Here is a 21,967-nt window from a genome sequence, read left to right as displayed (position 1 = left end):
TATAAGAACTAGAAGGTCACTCAGCCTCAAGCTGAGATGCACTAACACACAGATCTGCTGCTGCCCCCCTACACAAGCACTATTCTTAGCATCCATATGCTTATTTTTGTGATTTTAAATCATTCTGCAGGATCTGCAAGATTTTTCAAAAAGAAAAAAAAATCTGAATCAGGCTAATACCTTAAAACATCTTTTTAAGTTGTTGGGTCATACAGAACCTAAATGGTGAGAAAACATCACTGAACAACAGGAAGCTCAAATCAAACCGCAACATATAGGGGGGTGATGTTTGGGGGCTGGGTGTCGGTTTCCATTAGATACGAGCTCCTTCAGTCAGCCTCACTGTGGCTGGTAACATGTGTCCATTAGACTGACATTGTACTTCTGCTCTTTTGTTTTAGTGATTTAACCTCATTTCTTCATACTTACACACAACCATGCAGAAAAACTGCAAAAGTACAAATCATTGATAATGTGATGATAAAAAACTTGATGTTTATATGTTGGGGTCATAGTAAAAATTTTTTTTTGTGTATTTTAATAAATGAAAAATAAATTGCCAATTCAGCGGTAGTGTATGTGACAGTGCAGTGACAGTGACAGAGCGTAGGAGAGAGAGTACACTCCTTACAGTGTGTCAGGGATGTACCAACGCAAATACCACTGCAAATACTTCCCGTTTCGATTATATATAGCTAACGATCTACTGAAAGGTCTGAGATCTGAGAAGTGGATTCACAGAGACCCTGACCTTCAGAGAATAACCGTAGTCAAAATTATGATGCCAATAATTGCATTGTTAATTCTGGTCCTGACGAATCAACTTGAAGGTAAAACGGGTATATATGTTAAATGAGAAAAATTGTGTGGTATTATTTTACGATGATGATGAAGAAAAACAAAAAATTCTGAAGTATTTTAATGCATGTAATTATTAATAGTTTTCATTAAGCTGTCGGAACAAAATAATATAACGTGAAAGATAATTTCAGCGATATTAACAGCAAAAATCAATAGAGTGATCTGTCTATCTCAGAGAGGTAAGACAATATTTACTAGTTTAGATAAGGTAAGGATAGAAACTTCTTTTTGTTCTGTTTTAGCAAGTGTTTGTGTGACATGGACATTCTGAATAGATGGATAATTAAAAATTAATCAAACTAAAACCTTCTTTCAGGATCTGATGATTTTTGTGCTGAGCAGATTCGAGTACCACGGGACACCATAACATCAGCTGTGGAGAACTCACCAGTGACACTTCACTGTCCAGTGAAACACTGTGGATGGAGACCAGCAATTACATGGTGTAAACTCTGGAATGTTGCACACTGCATTCCTGTAAATGCAGCAGACAACATTAAAATACAATGGAAATACAGTGAAACTGAACCAAGTACCGGCACCTCAGACCTGATTTTCACACGTGTGTCCATGGGAGATGCTGGTCAGTACAGGTGTTGGATTTATGGAAATGTGACCACTGTCAGTCATTACATTAAAGTCTCTGTCACAGGTAAGACAGACTGTTCATACAAACTGCTCTTTTCCTGCATATTAAAATTAAGAAATCTCTGTTTAAAATAAGAATGTCTAACTGGATTGAGATGAGCCCGTTATCATTGTTTGTAACATGACATACTTTTATTGTGTGGTACTATTGTATGATAAAGGAACAATTCTAAAAGGATAACATAAAATTCTGAAGTATGTTAATGCATATAATTATTTATAGTTTTCATTAAGCTGTCAGAACAAAATAATAACATGCAAGATAATATCAGAGATATTAACAATGAAAAACAATACAGCATCTCAGAGGTAAGACAATATTTACCAGTTTATATAAGGTAAAGATAGAAGCTTCTTTTTGTTCTGTTTAGCAAGTGTTTGTGTGACATGGAGATTCTGAATAGATGGATAATTAAAACTAATCAAACTAAAACCTTCTTTCAGGATCTGATGATGTTTGTCCTGTAGAGATTCGAGTACCACGGAACACCGTAACATCAGCAGTGGAAAACTCACCAGTGACACTTCACTGTCCAGTGAAACACTGTGAACCGAGACCAGCAGTTACATGGTGTAAACTCTGGAATCCTACACACTGCATTACTGTAAATGCAACAGACAACATTAAAATACAATGGAATTACAATGAAACTGAGCCAAATACCGGCACCTCAGAACTGATTTTCACACGTGTGTCCATGGGAGATGCTGGTCTGTACAGGTGTGGGGTTTATGGAACTGTGACCATTGTCAGTCATCACATGAATGTCTCTGTCACAGGTAAGACAGATTGTTCATGCAAACTGCTCTTTTCCTGCATATTAAAATTAAGAAATCTCTGTTTAAAATAAGAATGTCTAACTGGATTGAGATGAGTCCCTTATCATTGTTTGTAACATAAGAAAAATATCCTAAAATAAAACAATTATAAAAACAATAATATGAATGATACTAATTGATTAAACACTGCTTAAACTTGATTAAATATTGTACAACATGTAACAAACATTCAAGCTATTTCTTGACAAGGAATATTTGCGGCATTTTGTGCCAAACACCTTAAACCAATATTTAGATTGAATATTTCATTCCATCAAGCTGTGCAAATGTAATGTGCTTTAGACAAGTGGCGAAGTGAGATATTTCTGACGTATTTCTGCGGTGTTCTGATCCTGCTCTGATTTTTCATGCTACTAACTTGTGCTGCCTGTGCACGAGCCACAGTGAGGACATTTACGTCCATGTAAACAGAGTAAATTACCGCGCTGTACACATGGCTATATGGTCTCTGGCCAGCAGAGGGACCAGCTGATTATTCAGTACTTTCTCCTTTCAGAAAATATTAACTTGGACTACAAGGTGAAAGGGATAGGTGTTTGCTGACATTAGTAATCAATTCCACTGTTTTTACGGCAGTTATTCCTACAATCGACAGCAGAGTTTCACGATCTGGTCCTCGGAGACCCCAGGGGACCAATCTGTACAGTGCATTTCTCGTTCTCCATGTGAGTGACATGGCTGATGAGGGAAACGTTCTCTTTGACAGGTGAAAAATGTAAATATACGTTTGTGTCTGAAGACTGCTGGTGGAGCCGGGCGGCCGACGCCCCGCTGACCATGTCCTGTCGAGCTGTGCTTGAGCAGCCGACCACAGTGACGTGGTGCAAACAGGAAGGTGGCCTCTGTACCCCCCTGGAGGACAAAGACAAGTACAGCCTCATCTGGTTACAGCCCAGCCCGGCCTGGGGGGTCTCGTACCTCACCGTGTACAACATCGGCGCGGCGGATTCAGGAGAGTATCACTGCCACGCGTCACCGGCCGGTGCCTGTGTCACGGGAGACGTTCTCAGCCGTCCGATTCGGCTGCTGGTGTCAGGTGGGTCCATCTCTCACACACGTCCTTCATCCCTGCCTTAAAAAATATTCATGTGGCTGCAGACAGGTTAGACAGTTAATGATCATACTGTTCATTATGTCCATGCACCTTCTCATAAGCAGCATGTATGCAGCACGCAGCAAAAACAGGAATTTGCTCAAAAGAAAGTACACATATCTCTCAGTTCCAATGAATATGAAACAGCTCATGGCGTCTTTCTGTTGTCACAAATAGGGGATGTGGTAAGAGAATGTGGACAGGATGTAACAGGTCCCCTTTCAGTGGGTATGCTCAGACCACGCCGACATGCCAGCTCTAATATGTGCATTAACATGGTACATACTTTAAACGTATTCATGTCAGTAACCCCAGCAATGACGCTGATATATTTTGCATGTGTGTGTCTGTGTATCTCTACAGGGATCCTGAACATTGTACAGACGATACAGATCACAGTCCTTCTGGGATCCTTCGTTGCTTTTAATGTTTACTGGAGACTGAAGGTGTCAGGTAAAAAAATAAATAAATAAACCATATAACCATCTATCTTTTACCTGCTTAAGCTGCCCTCACTCCACACTACACGACATTCAACATCGTCAGATCCCTGTCCTGTTCACGCTACACCATTGTCGTCTAGTAATCGGGAGTCTCTAAGTTGTTCTGGTTTACACACCGCATGACTGATCAAAGACAGGGGGTCACGCACCACAAGATCTTTCACCAGGAAGAATCGCAGACAAGTCTGTCTGGTCTCCAAAATGCATTTTGTCAGGAAAACACGCGTGTGAATGACGTCGGGAAATCACAATTCTATTGTCAACAAGCCATAAGCTGTTTAAACACTGCAATCAAATGACAGCCCATATGCTCGGCATTTACAAACGCCTGGCAAACTCCATCCATCCATCCATCCATTTTCCACACCGCTTATCCTACTGGGTCGCGGGGGATCCGGAGCCTATCCCAGAAGCAATGGGCACGAGGCAGGGAACAACCCAGGATGGGGGGCCAGCCCATCACAGGGCACACTCACACACCATTCACACACACATGCACATCTATGGTCAATTTAGCAACTCCAATTAGCCTCAGCATGTTTTTGGACAGTGGGGGGAAACCGGAGTACCTGGAGGAAACCCTATGACGACATGGGGAGAACATGCAAACTCCGCACACATGTGACCCAGGCGGAGACTCGAACCCGGGTCCCAGAGGTGTGAAGCAGCAGTGCTAACCACTGCACCACCCCTGGCAAATTCACCTGGCGTATATAGAACTTTCAGGAAACAGTATCTTTGCTTCAGGCCATTTTGCACCTTTAATCCACAATTTCTGATGCTCCAGACACTCGACTGAAGGCAATTTCTAAGGGCCCGGAAGTTTTTATACGTTCTTAACACCTTTTAAACACCTTTCTAAAGGACCCTAAAGGGATTTTATCTCACCCCGTGTCTTGTGCTCTCATTGGTTGTGGTTTCGCACCTGCAGGAACTGGAGTCGCCAACAAAGACTAGATATTTAGCGCCTCTTACCGGGCGCATTGGGTCGCATCCTGAACAGTGATGGAGAGCTGATTCGCCTCTTGTTTTGTCGGCGATCTATAAAAATTGTTGGCCAATGTAAAATTGGAGCTAAAAGTCCGAGTCAGGGGCAGAGCCCAGCTCATCCAGCAGAGGGCGACAGGCTGGGGCTCACTCTGCGTGGTCTAATCCCAGAGCAGTCTGGATCTCAAGCATTTCATGCGATTACTTTTCATTTTCTTTATTTCACCCCCTGTACCTTCTACCCCCAAGCGTACCCCGAAGGGAGGAGCTCCCCAGTCGCGCTGACAAAGGATGACACCTCCGGGGGGGGTCCCATGCAGGCTGAGACAGAGAACGACACTGAACTGGACTATGATGACTGTGCGACTGTGTGATACATACACGCGGTCATCGGAGCAGCACTGGCCTGGGATCAGCGTTTAAATGTCAACTTGCTACGATTAATTAAGATTTGGTTCCTCCTTGCTGTTTGCGTCCTGTTTCTTTTCTTTTTCATCGGTGCTGCTTTCTTTTGTCAAGGAGCATGACCTCCCCCTGCTGTCAATCATCTGCATTACCAGTTATTTACTGGGCTGTCAGACTGAAGCAGAATCCCAATAGTACAGCTTCTGAGATACTGTACTATCAGCCTTTTCTGGATGGGACCCCTTTTCCTTCTGAACTCTTTAATGAAATACATTGCTTTAACAAAACAAGAAATATTAACAGAGGTGTCTATACACTTTTATAAAATGCTACCTTTTTTGCGCACTTGCTTATGCAAATGTGAAATGGTATAAAACAAGCAAGGCTTGTGACAGTGAAATAAAATGAAGATCAGGCACGTAAGTCGATCCATCAGGGTACTGGACAGAAATCAGACCTAAAGTACAGTGTGTAACCAGCCCTGGTCATCATCTCAGGGTATTGTGGAGAAGCGAATGGCTTAGCTAGTTGGTGGAAAGAAAGGTGACAGCAAAGGCTTCTGGGATGTTGTTCATAATGGCCAATTAAAACACAAGAGATTTTGAAGGTGAAATGTAAAATTCTGGTATAAAACCCTTGGGGTGGGTGGGGGGGTGACAGAGGAATTTCCTTAAGTGGATATAGCTCAGCGTAGAACACCAGCACTTAATTTCAAAAACACAAACATAGTGCAATTAGAATCTAAAAGCAAACTAATATCCACCATCTGTAGGAAGAAACGGTAGTTTTAACTAACTCTGAGTCACCAGCTTAAAGGTGTTATAGCAGCTATAGGAGCTAAACCGTAACAGAAATCAAAGGCAAGACAGAGAAACAGCAGCAGCGCATTGACCCTGGTGGAGGAGGCACACAGGAGTGGGCCAGACAGACTCAGACGCTGATTTCTAAGAAAGAGGAAGTGACACAGCCTCAAACTGAGACACACAGACACACCGGTCTGCTGCTGCCGACGCACACATACATTATTCTTAATGTGCTTATTTTTGTGATTCTGTATTATTCTAAAGGAATTGCAAGGTATTGCAATAGGAAAAAAATCTGAATCAAGCTAAAAGCTTGAAATATCTTATTGAGCTATTAACTTTAAAGTCCAGACAGAACCTAAACGGAGAGAAAATATCACTGAACAATAAGGAGCTCAAACAAAACTACGAAATATGGAAGGGGTGGTGTCTGGGGGACTAGGTGTTGTTTCCATTAGAAACAGCGCTCCTTCAGTTAACCTCTTAGTGAGGACAAGAGATCCGAGAAGCAGATTCACAGAGACCCTGATCTTCAGAGAATAACCATAATTAAAATTATAATTCTATAATGGCAGTTATGACAGGAGTGATTGGACTGTTAAGTCTGGTGCTAATAAATCAGCTTGAAGGTGAGATATCTGCATGCAGAACTGTGCAAATGTCTTAGGCAGCAAAAGGAAATTAAGTTATTTAGCTGTGTGGTAAGTGTATATTTGTGCAAAAAAAACTATGCTTTATTGTTAATTCAACAAATCAACTTGAAGGTAAAATGTGTATATATGTTAAATAATAAATATTATGTTATACTATTTTATGGTAATGGGATAATTTTAAAAGAAAACCGTAAAAAATTTTAAGGATGTTAATGCATGTAATTATTTATAGTTTTCTTTAAGATGTTGGAACAATGTTTAATGAAATGTGCAAGATAATATCAGTGATATTAACAATGAAAAACAATAGAGCATCTCAGAGGTAAGACAATATTTACCAGTTTATATAAGGTAAAGATAGAAGCTTCTTTTTGTTCTGTTTAGCAAGTGTTTGTGTGACATGGAGATTCTGAATAGATGGATAATTAAAAATTAATCAAACTAAAACCTTCTTTCAGGATCTGATGATGTTTGTCCTGTAGAGATTCGAGTACCACGGAACACCGTAACATCAGCAGTGGAAAACTCATCAGTGACACTTCACTGTCCAGTGAAACACTGTGGATGGAAACCAGCAGTTACATGGTGTAAACTCTGGAATCCTGCACACTGCATTACTGTAAATGCAGCAGACAACATTAAAATACAATGGAAATACAGTGAAACTGAACCAAGTACCGGCACCTCAGACCTGATTTTCACACGTGTGTCCATGGGAGATGCTGGTCTGTACAAGTGTGCTGTTTATGGAGATGTGACCACTGTCAGTCATTACATTAATGTCTCTGTCACAGGTAAGACAGACTGTTCATGCAAACTGCTCTTTTCCTGCATATTAAAATTAAGAAATCTCTGTTTAAAATAAGAATGTCTAATTGTATTGAGATGAGTCCCTTATCATTGTTTGTAACATAAGAAAAATATCCTAAAATAAAACAATAATAAAAACAATATATTAATGATACTAATTGATTAAACACTGCTTAAACTTGATTAAATATTGTACAACATGTAACAAACATTCAAGCTATTTCTTGACAAGGAATATTTGCAGCATTTTGTGCCAAACACCTTAAACCAATATTTAGATTGAATATTTCATTCCATCAAGCTGTGCAAATGTAATGTGCTTTAGACAAGTGGCGAGGTGAGATATTTCTGACGTATTTCTGCAGTGTTCTGATCCTGCTCTGATTTTTCATGCTACTAACTTGTGCTGCCTGTGCACGAGCCACAGTGAGGACATTTACGTCCATGTAAACAGAGTAAATTACCACGCTGTACACATGGCTATATGGTCTCTGGCCAGCAGAGGGACCAGCTGATTATTCGACATATTCTTCTTGTAGAAAATGTTAACCAGTGTGCTGTGGAGATTCCGAAACAATGGGACACTGTGATATTGGCTGTGGACAAGTCCTCAGTGACACTGAACTGTCCAGTAAGGCACTGTGGAGGGACACCAACACTTACGTGGTGTAAAAGCAAAACCACGCCATACTGCATGACTGTCAAGGAGACGGACAACATCAAAATAGAATGGAAAAGAGACATTACAGATCCAGACATCAGCACCTCACGGCTGGTTTTCAAAGAAATATCCAAGGAAGATGCTGGTCTGTACAGGTGTGATGTTTTTGGAAGTGCGCCCCCTGTCAGCCATCACATTAACATCACTGTCACAGGTAAGACAGAAATTCTTTTCTGTTTCCTATACGTTTTAGATCATGTCAGAACATTAAAACGATGAACGCTGTTTTTCAGTGCTGCCTGCATACGGCCCACGGAGTGAACTTGTTGCTGTGCTGGACTCACAACTTCATACTCCAACCACACTGAAGCAGAATCAACTTCATTCATCAGGTACATTGAATTTATCTTGGTGTTTTTGGTCCTGCTCAGCAAGGAAACATGACGATAATTACTGTGTAGATATAGTACACAGCTCTGTGTACCATATCTATATTTTTACGATCTAACGCAAAACATAGAGCGCAAAGCGCGACTAATATTTAGGGGCGTGTCCAAATCCATTTCGCTTCGCTTTTGCAACATGCATGTTAATGTTATGCAACGTACAACGGGCCACAAAAAGTGCTGTGCATTTTCAGAAATACAAATGTTCTTTCAATTACAGTATGTTCTTAATTCTGATAATCAACTTATTTTTTTAATGATACGTATCAGTTTGTTTTTTTACTTATATGCAATTTTTTTTTCTTTTTTCATTAAACAGTTGGATTACGTGAAAGGACCAGATGTACTCTATAAGAAAACGTATATAGATATCACACGTAACTAATATTACAACATTAGTGCACCGCGAGAGCGTAACCTGTGTTTCTAACTACCGTCGTGCACCCAATAGGCATGACCCCACAGGGTGTTACAAAGTAAATGGGACAGGGCCACAAAATGATTTTCGGAATATGCATAAAAAATGGACCCCCCCCCCCCCGACCTCCCAGGTTAAGAGTAGCTGAATAGTCCTGAAATGGCACCATGTCCTGTGAGATCAGTGAGTCGATAAAGAAAGATATCACAGGGGAACCACTGCTCTAACAGACGACAACAACCGTCGGGGATCAATCATGTGACAGCAACTCAGGAGAGGACAGCTAATAATTATACTCAAACCCAAGGCCAATCTGCTGAAGCGCAAAGACGCCACAGTGCCCACAGGACACGGCTAATCATTACAGTGCTGTCCATGTGAGAGATTCCATATCAGACTGACTAAGCTGTTGAAGGAAACGTTCTCTTTGACAGGTGAAAAATGTAAATATACGTTTGTGTCTGAAGACTGCTGGTGGAGCCGGGCGGCCGACGCCCCGCTGACCATGTCCTGTCGAGCTGCGCTTGAGAAGCCGGCCACAGTGACGTGGTGCAAACAGGAAGGTGGCCTCTGTACCCCCCTGGAGGACAAAGACAAGTACAGCCTCATCTGGCTGCAGCCCAGCCCGGCCTGGGGGGTCTCGTACCTCACCGTGTACAACATCGGCGCGGCGGATTCAGGAGAGTATCACTGCCACGCGTCACCGGCCGGTGCCTGTGTCACGGGAGACGTTCTCAGCCGTCCGATTCGGCTGCTGGTGTCAGGTGGGTCCATCTCTCACACACGTCCTTCATCTCTGCCTTAAAAAATATTCATGTGGCTGCAGACAGGTTAGACAGTTAATGATCATACTGTTCATTATGTCCATGCACCTTCTCATAAGCAGCATGTATGCAGCACGCAGCAAAAACTGGAATTTGCTCAAAAGAAAGTACACATATCTGTCAGTTCCAATGAATATGAAACAGCTCATGGCGTCTTTCTGTTGTCACAAACAGGGGATGTGGTAAGAGAATGTGGACGGGATGTAACAGGTCCCCTTGCAGTGGGTATGCTCAGACCACGCCGACATGCCAGCTCTAATATGTGCATTAACATGGTACATACTTTAAACGTATTCATATCAGTAACCCCAGCAATGACGCTGATATATTTTGCATGTGTGAGTCTGTGTATCTCTACAGGGATCCTGAACATTGTACAGACGATACAGATCACAGTCCTTCTGGGATCTTTCGTTGCTTTTAATGTTTACTGGAGACTGAAGGTGTCAGGTAAAAAAATAAATAAATAAACCATATAACCATCTATCTTTTACCTGCTTAAGCTGCCCTCACTCCATACTACACGACATTCAACGTCGTCAGATCCCTGTCCTGTTCACGCTACACGATTGTCGTCTAGTAATCGGAAGTCTCTAAGTTGTTCTGGTTTACACATCGCATGACTGATCAAAGACAGGGGGTCACGCACCACAAGATCTTTCACCAGGAAGAATCGCAGACAAGTCCGTCTGGTTTCCAAAATGCATTTTGTCAGGAAAACACGCGTGTGAATGACGTCGGGAAATCACAATTCTATTGTCAACAAGCCATAAGCTGCTAAAACACTGTAATCAAATGACAGCCCATATGCTCGGCATTTACAAACGCCTTGCAAACTCCATCCATCCATCCATCCATTTTCCACACCGCTTATCCTATTGGGTCGCGGGGGGTCCGGAGCCTATCCCAGAAGCAATAGGCATGAGGCAGGGAACAACCCAAGATGGAGGGGCAGCCCATCGGAGGGTACACTCACACACCATTCACTCACACATGCACACCTATGGCCAATTCGGCAAGTCCAATTAGCCTCAGCATGTTTTTGGACTGTGGGGGGAAACCGGAGTACGCGGAGGAAACCTCATGACGACATGGGGAGAACATGCAAACTCCGCAGCCATGTAGCCCAGGCGGAGACTCGAACCCAGGTCCCAGAGGTGTGAGGCAGCAGTGCTAACCACTGCACCACCCCTGACTCATTCACCTGGCATATATAGAACTTTCAGGAAACAGTATCTTTGCTTAAGGCCATTTTGCACCTTTAATCTAATCCACAATTGCTGATGCTCCAGACACTCGACTCAAGGCAATTTCTAAGGGCCCGGAAGTTTGTGTACGTTCTTAACACCTTTTAAATACCTTTCTAAAGAACCCTAAAGGGATTTTATCTCACCCCGTGTCTTGTGCTCTCATTGGCTGTGGTTTCGCACCTGCAGGAATTGGAGTCGCCAACAAAGACTAGATATTTAGCGCGCCTCTTACCGGGCGCATTGGGTCGCATCCTGAACAGTGATGGAGAGCTGATTCGCCTCTTGTTTTGTCGGCGATCTATAAAAATTGTTGGCCAGTGTAAAATTGGAGCTAAAAGTCCGAGTCAGGGGCAGAGCCCAGCTCATCCAGCAGAGGGCGACAGGCTGGGGCTCACTCTGCGTGGTCTAATCCCAGAGCAGTCTGGATCTCAAGCATTTCATGCGATTACTATTTATTTTCTTTATTTCACCCCCTGTACCTTCTACCCCCAAGCGTACCCCGAAGGGAGGAGCTCCCCAGTCGCGCTGACAAAGGATGACACCTCCGGGGGGGGTCCCATGCAGGCTGAGACAGAGAACGACACTGAACTGGACTATGATGACTGTGCGACTGTGTGATACATACACGCGGTCATCGGAGCAGCACTGGCCTGGGATCAGCGTTTAAATGTCAACTTGCTACGATTAATTAAGATTTGGTTCCTCCTTGCTGTTTGCGTCCTGTTTCTTTTCTTTTTCATCGGTGCTGCTTTCTTTTGTCAAGGAGCATGACCTCCCCCTGCTGTCAATCATCTGCATTACCAGTTATTTACTGGGCTGTCAGACTGAAGCAGAATCCCAATAGTACAGCTTCTGAGATACTGTACTATCAGCCTTTTCTGGATGGGACCCCTTTTCCTTCTGAACTCTTTAATGAAATACATTGCTTTAACAAAACAAGAAATATTAACAGAGGTGTCTATACACTTTTATAAAATGCTACCTTTTTTGCGCACTTGCTTATGCAAATGTGAAATGGTATAAAACAAGCAAGGCTTGTGACAGTGAAACAAAATGAAGATCAGGCACGTAAGTCGATCCATTAGGGTACTGGACAGAAATCAGACCTAAAGTACAGTGTGTAACCAGCCCTGGTCACAATCTCAGGGTATTGTGGAGAAGCCAATGGCTTAGCTAGTTGGTGGAAAGAAAGGTGACAGCAAAGGCTTCTGGGATGTTGTTCATAATGGCCAATTAAAACACAAGAGATTTTGAAGGTGAAATGTAAAATTCTGGTATAAAACCTTTGGGGTGGGTGGGGGGTGACAGAGGAATTTCCTTAAGTGGATATAGCTCAGCGTAGAACACCAGCACTTAATTTCAAAAACACAAACATTTACATTTACATTTACATTTACAGGATTTGGCAGACGCTCTTAGCCAGAGCGACTTACATAAGTGCTTTGAGATTCTGCAATGAATTTCCGATGCTAGCTCACTAAGGACCCAAGCTATGAATACTATCTCTGAGAACTCCATTGAGTAGTGCAGAATTTTATTATTATTATTTTTTTTTTTTATATACACACACCAGAAAAAGAGTCGAGTAAGAATATAGAAGTTCTACGTCAGGTATTTCTGAAAAAGAAAAGTTTTGAGTCGTCGCTTGAAGACAGTCAAGGATTCAGCTGTTCGGACATCTGGGGGGAGTTCATTCCACCAATTAGGTGCCAGGACAGAGAAGAGCCGAGATGCGTGTCTTCCTTGTGCCTTGAGGGGAGGTGGGACCAGTCGAGCAGTGCTGGAGGATCGGAGAGATCGTGGTGCAGAGCGGGGTGTGATGAGGTCCTTTAGGTAGGATGGTGCCAGAGAATTTTTGGCTTTGTATGCGAGCATCAGTGTTTTGAATCTGATGCGTGCAGCTACAGGAAGCCAGTGGAGGTAGCGCAGCAAAGGAGTGGTGTGGGAGTCTCATATGCAGTCAACATAGTGCAATAAGATTCTAAAAGCAAACTAATATCCACCATCTGTAGGAAGAAACGGTAGTTTTAACTATCTCTGAGTCACCAGCTTAAAGGTATAGGAGCTAGCAGCTATAGGAGCTAAACCGTAACAGAAATCAAAGGCAAGACAGAGAAAGAGCAGCAGCGCATTGACCCTGGTGGAGGAGGCACACGGGAGTGGGCCAGACAGACTCAGAGGCTGATTTCTAAGAAAGAGGAAGTGACACAGCCTCAAACTGAGACACACAGACACACCGGTCTGCTGCTGCCGACGCACACATACATTATTCTTAATGTGCTTATTTTTGTGATTCTGTATTATTCTAAAGGAATTGCAAGGTATTGCAATAGGAAAAAAATCTGAATCAAGCTAAAAGCTTGAAATATCTTATTGAGCTATTAACTTTAAAGCCCAGACAGAACCTAAACGGAGAGAAAATATCACTGAACAATAAGGAGCTCAAACAAAACTACGAAATATGGAAGGGGTGGCGTCTGGGGGACTAGTTGTTGTTTCCATTAGAAACAGCGCTCCTTCAGTTAATCTCTTAGTGAGGACAAGAGATCCGAGAAGCAGATTCACAGAGACCCTGATCTTCAGAGAATAACCATAATTAAAATTATAATTCTATAATGGCAGTTATGACAGGAGTGATTGGACTGTTAAGTCTGGTGCTAATAAATCAACTTGAAGGTGAGATATCTGCATGCAAAACTGTGCAAATGTCTTAGGCAGCAAAAGGAAATTAAGTTATTTAGCTGTGTGGTAAGTGTATATTTGTGCAAAAAAACTATGCTTTATTGTTAATTCAACAAATCAAGTTGAAGGTAAAATGTGTATATATGTTAAATAACAAATATTATGTTATACTATTCTATGGTAATGGGACAATTTTAAAAGAAAACCGTAAAAAATTTTAAGGATGTTAATGCATGTAATTATTTATAGTTTTCTTTAAGATGTTGGAACAATGTTTAATGAAATGTGCAAGATAATATCAGAGATATTAACAATGAAAAACAATACAGCATCTCAGAGGTAAGACAATATTTACCAGTTTATATAAGGTAAAGATAGAAGCTTCTTTTTGTTCTGTTTAGCAAGTGTTTGTGTGACATGGAGATTCTGAATAGATGGATAATTAAAACTAATCAAACTAAAACCTTCTTTCAGGATCTGATGATGTTTGTCCTGTAGAGATTCGAGTAGCACGGAACACCGTAACATCAGCAGTGGAAAACTCATCACTGACACTTCACTGTCCAGTGAAACACTGTGGATGGAGACCAGCAGTTACATGGTGTAAACGGAATCCTGCACACTGCATTACTGTAAATGTAGCAGACAACATTAAAATACAATGGAAATACAGTGAAACTGAGCCAAATACCGGCACCTCAGACCTGATTTTCACACGTGTGTCCATGGGAGATGCTGGTCTGTACAGGTGTGGGGTTTATGGAACTGTGACCTCTGTCAGTCATTTGATTAATGTCTCTGTCACAGGTAAGACAGACTGTTCATGCAAACTGCTCTTTTCCTGCATATTAAAATTAAGAAATCTCTGTTTAAAATAAGAATGTCTAATTGTATTGAGATGAGTCCCTTATCATTGTTTGTAACATAAGAAAAATATCCTAAAATAAAACAATAATAAAAACAATAATATTAATGATACTAATTGATTAAACACTGCTTAAACTTGATTAAATATTGTACAACATGTAACAAACATTCAAGCTATTTCTTGACAAGGAATATTTGCAGCATTTTGTGCCAAACACCTTAAACCAGTATTTAGATTGAATATTTCATTCCATCAAGCTGTGCAAATGTAATGTGCTTTAGACAAGTGGCGAAGTGAGATATTTCTGACGTATTTCTGCGGTGTTCTGATCCTGCTCTGATTTTTCATGCTACTAACTTGTGCTGCCTGTGCACGAGCCACAGTGAGGACATTTACGTCCATGTAAACAGAGTAAATTACCACGCTGTACACATGGCTATATGGTCTCTGGCCAGCAGAGGGACCAGCTGATTATTCGACATATTCTTCTTTTAGAAAATGTTAACCAGTGTGCTGTGGAGATTCCGAAACAATGGGACACTGTGATATTGGCTGTGGACAAGTCCTCAGTGACACTGAACTGTCCAGTAAGGCACTGTGGAGGGACACCAACACTTACGTGGTGTAAAAGCAAAACCACGCCATACTGCATAACTGTCAAGGAGACGGACAACATCAAAATAGAATGGAAAAGAGACATTACAGATCCAGACATCAGCACCTCACGGCTGGTTTTCAAAGAAATATCCAAGGAAGATGCTGGTCTGTACAGGTGTGATGTTTTTGGAAGTGCGCCCCCTGTCAGCCATCACATTAACATCACTGTCACAGGTAAGACAGAAATTCTTCTCTGTTTTCTATACGTTTTAGATCATGTCAGAACATTAAAACGATGAATGCTATTTTTCAGTGCTGCCTGCATACGGCCCACGGAGTGAACTTGTCGCTGTGCTGGACTCACAGCTTCATACTCCAACCACACTGAAGCAGAATCAACTTCATTCATCAGGTACATTGAATTTATCTTGGTGTTTTTGGTCCTGCTCAGCAAGGAAACATGACGATAATTACTGTGTAGATATAGTTCACAGCACTGTGTACCATATCTATATTTTTACGATCTAACGCAAAACATAGAGCGCAAAGCGCGACTAATATTTAGTCGCGTGTCCAAATCCATTTCGCTTCGCTTTTGCAACATGCATGTTAATGTCATGCAACGTACAACGGGCCACAAAAAGTGCTGTGCATTTTCAGAAATACAAATGTTCTTTCAATTACAGTATGTTCTTAATTCTGATAATCAACTTATTTTTTTAATGATACGTATCAGTTTGTTTTTTTACTTATATGCAGTTTTTTTTTCTTTTTTCATTAAACAGTTGGATTACGTGAAAGGACCAGATGTACTCTATAAGAAAACGTATATAGATATCACACGTAACTAATATTACAACATTAGTGCACCGCGAGAGCGTAACCTGTGTTTCTAACTACCGTCGTGCACCCGGTAGTTAGGCATGACCCCACAGGGTGTTACAAAGTAAATGGGACAGGGCCACAAAATGATTTTCGGAATATGCATAAATAATGGACCCCCCCCCCCCCCCCCCCCGACCTCCTAGGTTAAGAGTAGCTGAATAGTCCTGAAATGGCACCATGTCCTGTGAGATCAGTGAGTCGATAAAGAAAGATATCACAGGGGAACCACTGCTCTAACAGATGACAACAACCGTCGGGGATCAATCATGTGACAGCAACTCAGGAGAGGACAGCTAATAATTATACTCAAACCCAAGGCCAATCTGCTGAAGCGCAAAGACGCCACAGTGCCCACAGGACACGGCTAATCATTACAGTGCTGTCCATGTGAGAGATTCCATATCAGACTGACTAAGCTGTTGAAGGAAACGTTCTCTTTGACAGGTGAAAAATGTAAATATACGTTTGTGTCTGAAGACTGCTGGTGGAGCCGGGCGGCCGACGCCCCGCTGACCATGTCCTGTCGAGCTGCGTTTGAGAAGCCGGCCACAGTGACGTGGTGCAAACAGGAAGGTGGCCTCTGTACCCCCCTGGAGGACAAAGACAAGTACGGCCTCATCTGGCTGCAGCCCAGCCCGGCCTGGGGGGTCTCGTACCTCACCGTGTACAACATCGGCGCGGCGGATTCAGGAGAGTATCACTGCCACGCGTCACCGGCCGGTGCCTGTGACACGGGAGACGTTCTCAGCCGTCCGATTCGGCTGCTGGTGTCAGGTGGGTCCATCTCTCACACACGTCCTTCATCTCTGCCTTAAAAAATATTCATGCGGCTGCAGACAGGTTAGACAGTTAATGATCATACTGTTCATTATGTCCATGCACCTTCTCATAAGCAGCATGTATGCAGCACGCAGCAAAAATAGGAATTTGCTCAAAAGAAAGTACACATATCTGTCAGTTCCAGTGAATATGAAACAGCTCATGGCGTCTTTCTGTTGTCACAAACAGGGGATGTGGTAAGAGAATGTGGACAGGATGTAACAGGTCCCCTTGCAGTGGGTATGCTCAGACCACGCCGACATGCCAGCTATAATATGTGCATTAACATACATGCATACATACATACACATGGTACATGTTTAAAATGTATTCATCTGTCAGTAACCCCTGCAATGACTCTGATAATTGCATGTGTGTGTCTGTGTTCCTTCAAAGGGATTTTCAACATTATAAAGATAGTAGAGATCACAGTTCTGCTGGGATCATTTGCTGCTTTTAATGTTTACTGGAGACTGAAGTTATCAGGTAACAAAAAAATTAAACAATATGACGATCCATCCATCTTCTAATTACTTATCGTAGTTAGGAGCCTGGTTGGGTGCGTAGCACATTCCAGCCAGCAGAGGACGCAAGACTGGGTCTTAGCCTGCATGGTGTAATCCCAGAGCAAGAAATATGCTTTCAGTACGTGGCTGGGTCTCAAGCAATTTGTGTGATTACCCTTAATCTTATGAATTTTCTACATTTCATCCCTTGTACCTTCTACCCCCAATCGTACCACGAAGGGAGGAGCTCCCCAGTCCCGCTGACAGAGGATGACACCTCCGGGGGGGGTCCCATCCAGGCTGAGACGGAGAACGACGCCGAACTGGACTATGAAGACTGTGCGACTGTGTGATACATACATGCGGTCATTGGAGCTGCACTGGCCTGGGATCAGATTCATTTCTGCTTGCTGTTTGTTTCCTGTTCTATTCTATACTCCTTGCTGGCCCCCTCTCCTGCCAAAAGCCTGTGCCAGAGACCCAACACAGCACACCACAGCTGCGGTCACAGAGACACAGCATGTAGTCCTGGTAAATGGCAGTGAATACCCCTTTGTATGCAGACAGTGTTCCCTTAGGAAATCTCTTACCTCATAAAATCGGACTTTGTCTAAAGGTTGATACTGCTGTGATTGGTCTGAACGAGGCCAGAGCAGATGGACGAGGACCGTCTGCGCTGTGAAGTGGAACTTCTCAAATTAGATCACACGACTGTTATTCTGTCCAGGACAGGCAGGATGGAATGACTGCTTTGATCCACTTCAGGGTTTACAGAATACTGTAAAACTGAAAGTCTCCTGTTCTTAGCTAAATACTTCAGTTCTTCTTTTGCTTTGGCTGGTCTGCTTCCTTGATTGAAAGACCCATCCAGCTGTTTCACCATAACACATTAGTGAAACCTGCATGATATCAAAATACTGCAAGAACTCAGTGCTTAAGTAAAATTCAAGTCCTTTTAATGGAAACAGCAATTTGCAAGGGTGTCACGGTGGTGCTGTGCTTAGCGCTGCTGCCTTCACAGCGTGAAGGTCTTGGGTTCATTCCTGGGACTTTTCTGTGTGTGGCGTTCATACACTCTCCCCATATTCATGAGGGTTTCTGCCAGGCTCTGCTTTCCTTCCACAGTCCAAAAGTGTGCAGGTTAGGTGAGTCTAAACTGGCCCTGTGTGTCCCTGACATGCACCGTCTGCCCTAGTGCCTAGTCTAACTGGCGAGTGGTTATATTGTAGATGGAACAGTAAGTTAGTCGGAGCATTGTTGTCAGTGTTAAATATGTCGGTGGATGGGAAATGTTTTCTTTTGTGGTTGAATTAAAGAAATGTTTTTGGTGGTTGCTTTGTAATTTGTTTTTTAGTAATAAAGTTCGGCTCGTTGTGTTGCGGGTTTTGTCAGCAGTTTTTACGTTTTATTATCATGAAGCATGATTTTCATAACAATGGAAACATTTGTACAACTATGCAATACCTTGACTTTCTCTAATGCCCTGTCCCTCAGTATGTAACTTTATAAATTACCTTGTAATAATAAAAACATAATTATTAGGGATGGGCCACATTTTTTCACTTCCGATACACAACTTTGAAAGCTTTTTCTTTGAATGTCTGGACAGTATGGAAAAAATATATATGCAGGAACCTTCACATCTCATATAGCTGCTCGCCATAACTACCACAACTACTCTTCCTCAACTCATTTTTTTTTACCTTTACTTTGTGAAACTCAATGCTGCCACCTGCTGGAAACACCTAGTCAATTGTCTTGCACATGCATAGTGGACATGCATGATTTCAGCCACTCATAACTGGCCAATACAAACCCACCATTGCTCCTGGTGAGTGATTCTTTGTCGGGAAACCACAGAAGGAGTCTCTACGCAACCTCTTGTGAGCTAAATATAAAGCCCTTGGCCACCCAGCTCAGGTATGCAGGTAATCACAATTACAAGGTAAAATGTCCTTTTATTAAAGACGCTGATTACCATTGATAAATCCACACTCTGTGAAACAAAACAAAATACTTGAATTTCTCATTAGAAACAAAGTGAATAGTAAGAAGTCTTCCAGGCATTTTGCAGAACCTGTTGCATGCCTGAAATCACAGGTCTGGGTGAATGAGATCAACGGAAGCTGATTGAGTTGGGTTAATGCCTTTATCTATTGCTTCTTTCAACCTTGATGCTTTAGTAAGGATCTTGTAATCTGTGTTTAATAATGTGACCAGTCTTAGATTGTCTAATATTCCTTTATCTTTATTAGCAGTCCCACATATTACTCCTTGTACTCCATGTAACTTCATGTATTGAAAAATCAAATCAGCGGTCTGCCATTTTGAACCAATATGGGATGCAATTTGTCTCGTCTTGCTGGACTGCACACTCAACCACCCCCCGCCCCCCCCAGCAAATTTTGTTATTGACAAAGGTGGGGGGTAGTCTCTCTCATTTCTTAAAATTAAAAGCGTCAACCCTAATGAAGATTAACTGTTTGATCGATAAAGATGCTTGTTTCCATCCAGGCAAACAAAGTGACATGAACCATGAATGAACCCTGAGATTCTGAAAATGCTGATTGATGTGAATTTATTCTTAGGTTAACAGGACAGAATGAGAGTGAGAATTATAGATGTGCTTTCGCACTATGATGATAAAGTCACTGCTTGTGTTGCAATGCAGATCAATATAGCAATAAAAGCAGTGCAGCCTATTTATTCACATAAAAGCAAGTTAATTAAAAACATTACTTGATGTGTAAATATGTGAATGGTAACTAAATGTCCGTTCTCAGTGGGCTAAACCAGGGTGCCTCTAATCAGCAGGTCGCCGGTTCAAACCCAGCCTCAGCATGTCTGCGGGTCCTTGAGCAACACCCTTGACCCCCAGCTCCCTAGGCGCCGCTATGGGTGGCTGCCTTTCACAGACAGCTTACTCTACAAAGAGCAAGTTGGGGGAGGCGTAAAGCCAAATTCCCCATGGGGATCAATAAAGTGGGACGGCATGGTGGTGCAGTGGTTAGCACTGTTACCTCACACCTCTGGGACCCAGGTTCGAGTCTCCGCCTGGGTTACATGTGTGTGGAGTTTGCATGTTCTCCCCATGTCGTCGTGGGGTTTTCTCCGGGTACTCCGGGTTCCACCCACATTCCAAAAACATGTTGAGGCTAATTGGAGTTAGGAATGTGGGAATGTGTGTGTGAGTGACTGGTGTGTGAATGTGCCCTGCAACGGGCTGGCCCCCCATCCTGGGTTGTTCCCTGCCTCGTGCCCATTGCTTCCGGGATAGGCTCTGGACCCCCCGTGACCCAGTAGGATAAGCGGTTTGGAAAATGGATGGATGGATGAAGCGTGATTAGATGATATAAAATGAAATTCACAGGGAAAGTAATTACATGTATTTCTTCACTGGTTGTAGTTCACAAAATTGTTGCACTCGTAATTTTGCAAATTTTTGCACATTTTCCACAAAGAAAGCAAACAGAACTCTGCAAGTTGCATCGCACATTTTGAGAAAAATGTTCTTGGCCACAACAATCTCAAAAAACAATCTACAAAATCCCATAGAGACGGCACATCCATCTCCGTCTACCTTGTTAGGTAAACGGTCTAGCCAGTAAGTCATTACAGTCACTGCTAATGGCTGCAGGAAGTTTGTAAGGAATTTGCTTTGGTTAGACATTTAACTTAAGGCAGGTCACTTTTGACCATAATATAACCCAGATCTACTATGGATCTACCTATCACCCTGCAGAGCATAGATTCAACCCTAATTTAACGTATCTAATATGGTGCAGGGTGCGAGTGTCATGATCTGCTCTGACCAGCCCTGTCCTATTCCTGTGAAGGCCAACGGGTGGCGCTGTTGGTTCTCCTGCACCCTCCTTCCCTACCTGGCCAGTAGTATTAGTTAGTCAGGTATATTAATGCCAACCCCATCCTGTGTTCCCCAGTCCGGTCATTATCCCCTGTGTGTGTGTGTGTCTCCTGTCCTGAACTTGCCTTTACCCCATATAAAGTGTCCCGCCGGGGAGGGGGTGAAGTGCTGGGTCACGTCTTGCTGTCCTCAGCCGCCGGCATAAAGGGTAGATCTTCAGGAACAAGAATGAGCAGCCCTGCTCTAGACAATTTTAGCTCCTCACACCCCAAACGGAAATACCAGGACATACCCAAAATGCCAAATACACCACAGTATGTGTTACCGTAATACCTCCCAAGCCTATCCAGCATCCCCCACCTCTCGGTTCTCCCTCCCTCCTAAAATCAATATGCCTAAGGCGGGATGTCTGCAAATCAATGCAACTGTAGCGGACTTGATATCGTGGCGGCTAGTGCTCCGTCGCACAGGGGAATCTGATATTTAATTAACTGAATATTGAAGCTAATTAGCATAAGGCCAACATCCCTCTTACCCCCTACA

General features: G+C 42.7%; 2 protein-coding genes and 1 long non-coding RNA gene across 5 annotated transcripts; all 3 read left to right on the top strand.

Moving 5' to 3' along the window:
* The first annotated feature begins 572 nt into the window (after positions 1-572).
* LOC125749580 (uncharacterized) lies at positions 573-11,913 on the top strand. 2 transcript variants are annotated; one of them, XM_049027000.1, is made up of 9 exons: positions 573-830; positions 1,178-1,513; positions 1,954-2,289; positions 8,143-8,478; positions 8,558-8,656; positions 9,563-9,892; positions 10,127-10,177; positions 10,313-10,402; positions 11,696-11,913. In XM_049027000.1, the coding sequence occupies exons 1-9, from the start codon at positions 644-646 to the stop codon at positions 11,818-11,820; spliced, it is 1,890 nt and encodes a 629-aa protein (XP_048882957.1). In that variant the 5' UTR covers positions 573-643; the 3' UTR covers positions 11,821-11,913. The 2 variants fall into 2 exon arrangements, with proteins under 2 accessions (XP_048882957.1, XP_048882965.1); XM_049027008.1 differs by lacking the exon at positions 11,696-11,913 and having other exon boundaries at positions 10,127-10,173; positions 10,313-10,432.
* LOC125749602 (uncharacterized) lies at positions 3,214-7,245 on the top strand. Of its 2 annotated transcripts, XR_007399964.1 has the most exons (5): positions 3,214-3,385; positions 3,620-3,670; positions 3,806-3,895; positions 5,182-6,769; positions 7,026-7,245. It is a non-coding gene; the product is annotated as an uncharacterized LOC125749602 (long non-coding RNA). The 2 variants fall into 2 exon arrangements; XR_007399958.1 differs by lacking the exon at positions 7,026-7,245 and having other exon boundaries at positions 5,182-6,976.
* Positions 11,914-13,287: 1,374 nt separating the features above from the next.
* On the top strand, positions 13,288-19,100 carry LOC125749592 (uncharacterized). Its single transcript, XM_049027020.1, has 7 exons — positions 13,288-13,878; positions 14,359-14,691; positions 15,248-15,583; positions 15,663-15,761; positions 16,679-17,008; positions 17,450-17,539; positions 17,800-19,100. The coding sequence occupies exons 1-7, from the start codon at positions 13,818-13,820 to the stop codon at positions 17,910-17,912; spliced, it is 1,362 nt and encodes a 453-aa protein (XP_048882977.1). The 5' UTR covers positions 13,288-13,817; the 3' UTR covers positions 17,913-19,100.
* Positions 19,101-21,967: the final 2,867 nt, after the last annotated feature.

Source organism: Brienomyrus brachyistius, chromosome 1 (genome assembly GCF_023856365.1).
Source record: "Brienomyrus brachyistius isolate T26 chromosome 1, BBRACH_0.4, whole genome shotgun sequence".
Classification (NCBI taxonomy): Eukaryota; Metazoa; Chordata; class Actinopteri; order Osteoglossiformes; family Mormyridae; genus Brienomyrus; species Brienomyrus brachyistius.
This window is presented reverse-complemented; position numbering and strand designations above follow the sequence as displayed.

Bases quoted from the DNA above. Each gene is read 5' to 3' on its own strand.
- LOC125749580 (XM_049027000.1), top strand. From the start codon at position 644: ATGTACCAACGCAAATACCACTGCAAATACTTCCCGTTTCGATTATAT. The intron at 2,290-8,142 runs GTAAGACAGATT...TTCTTCTTGTAG, and splicing joins CATGAATGTCTCTGTCACAG to AAAATGTTAACCAGTGTGCT. The intron at 10,403-11,695 runs GTAAAAAAATAA...TCTACCCCCAAG, and splicing joins CTGGAGACTGAAGGTGTCAG to CGTACCCCGAAGGGAGGAGC.
- LOC125749592 (XM_049027020.1), top strand. From the start codon at position 13,818: ATGGCAGTTATGACAGGAGTGATTGGACTGTTAAGTCTGGTGCTAATA. The intron at 13,879-14,358 runs GTGAGATATCTG...ACCTTCTTTCAG, and splicing joins GCTAATAAATCAACTTGAAG to GATCTGATGATGTTTGTCCT. The intron at 14,692-15,247 runs GTAAGACAGACT...TTCTTCTTTTAG, and splicing joins GATTAATGTCTCTGTCACAG to AAAATGTTAACCAGTGTGCT.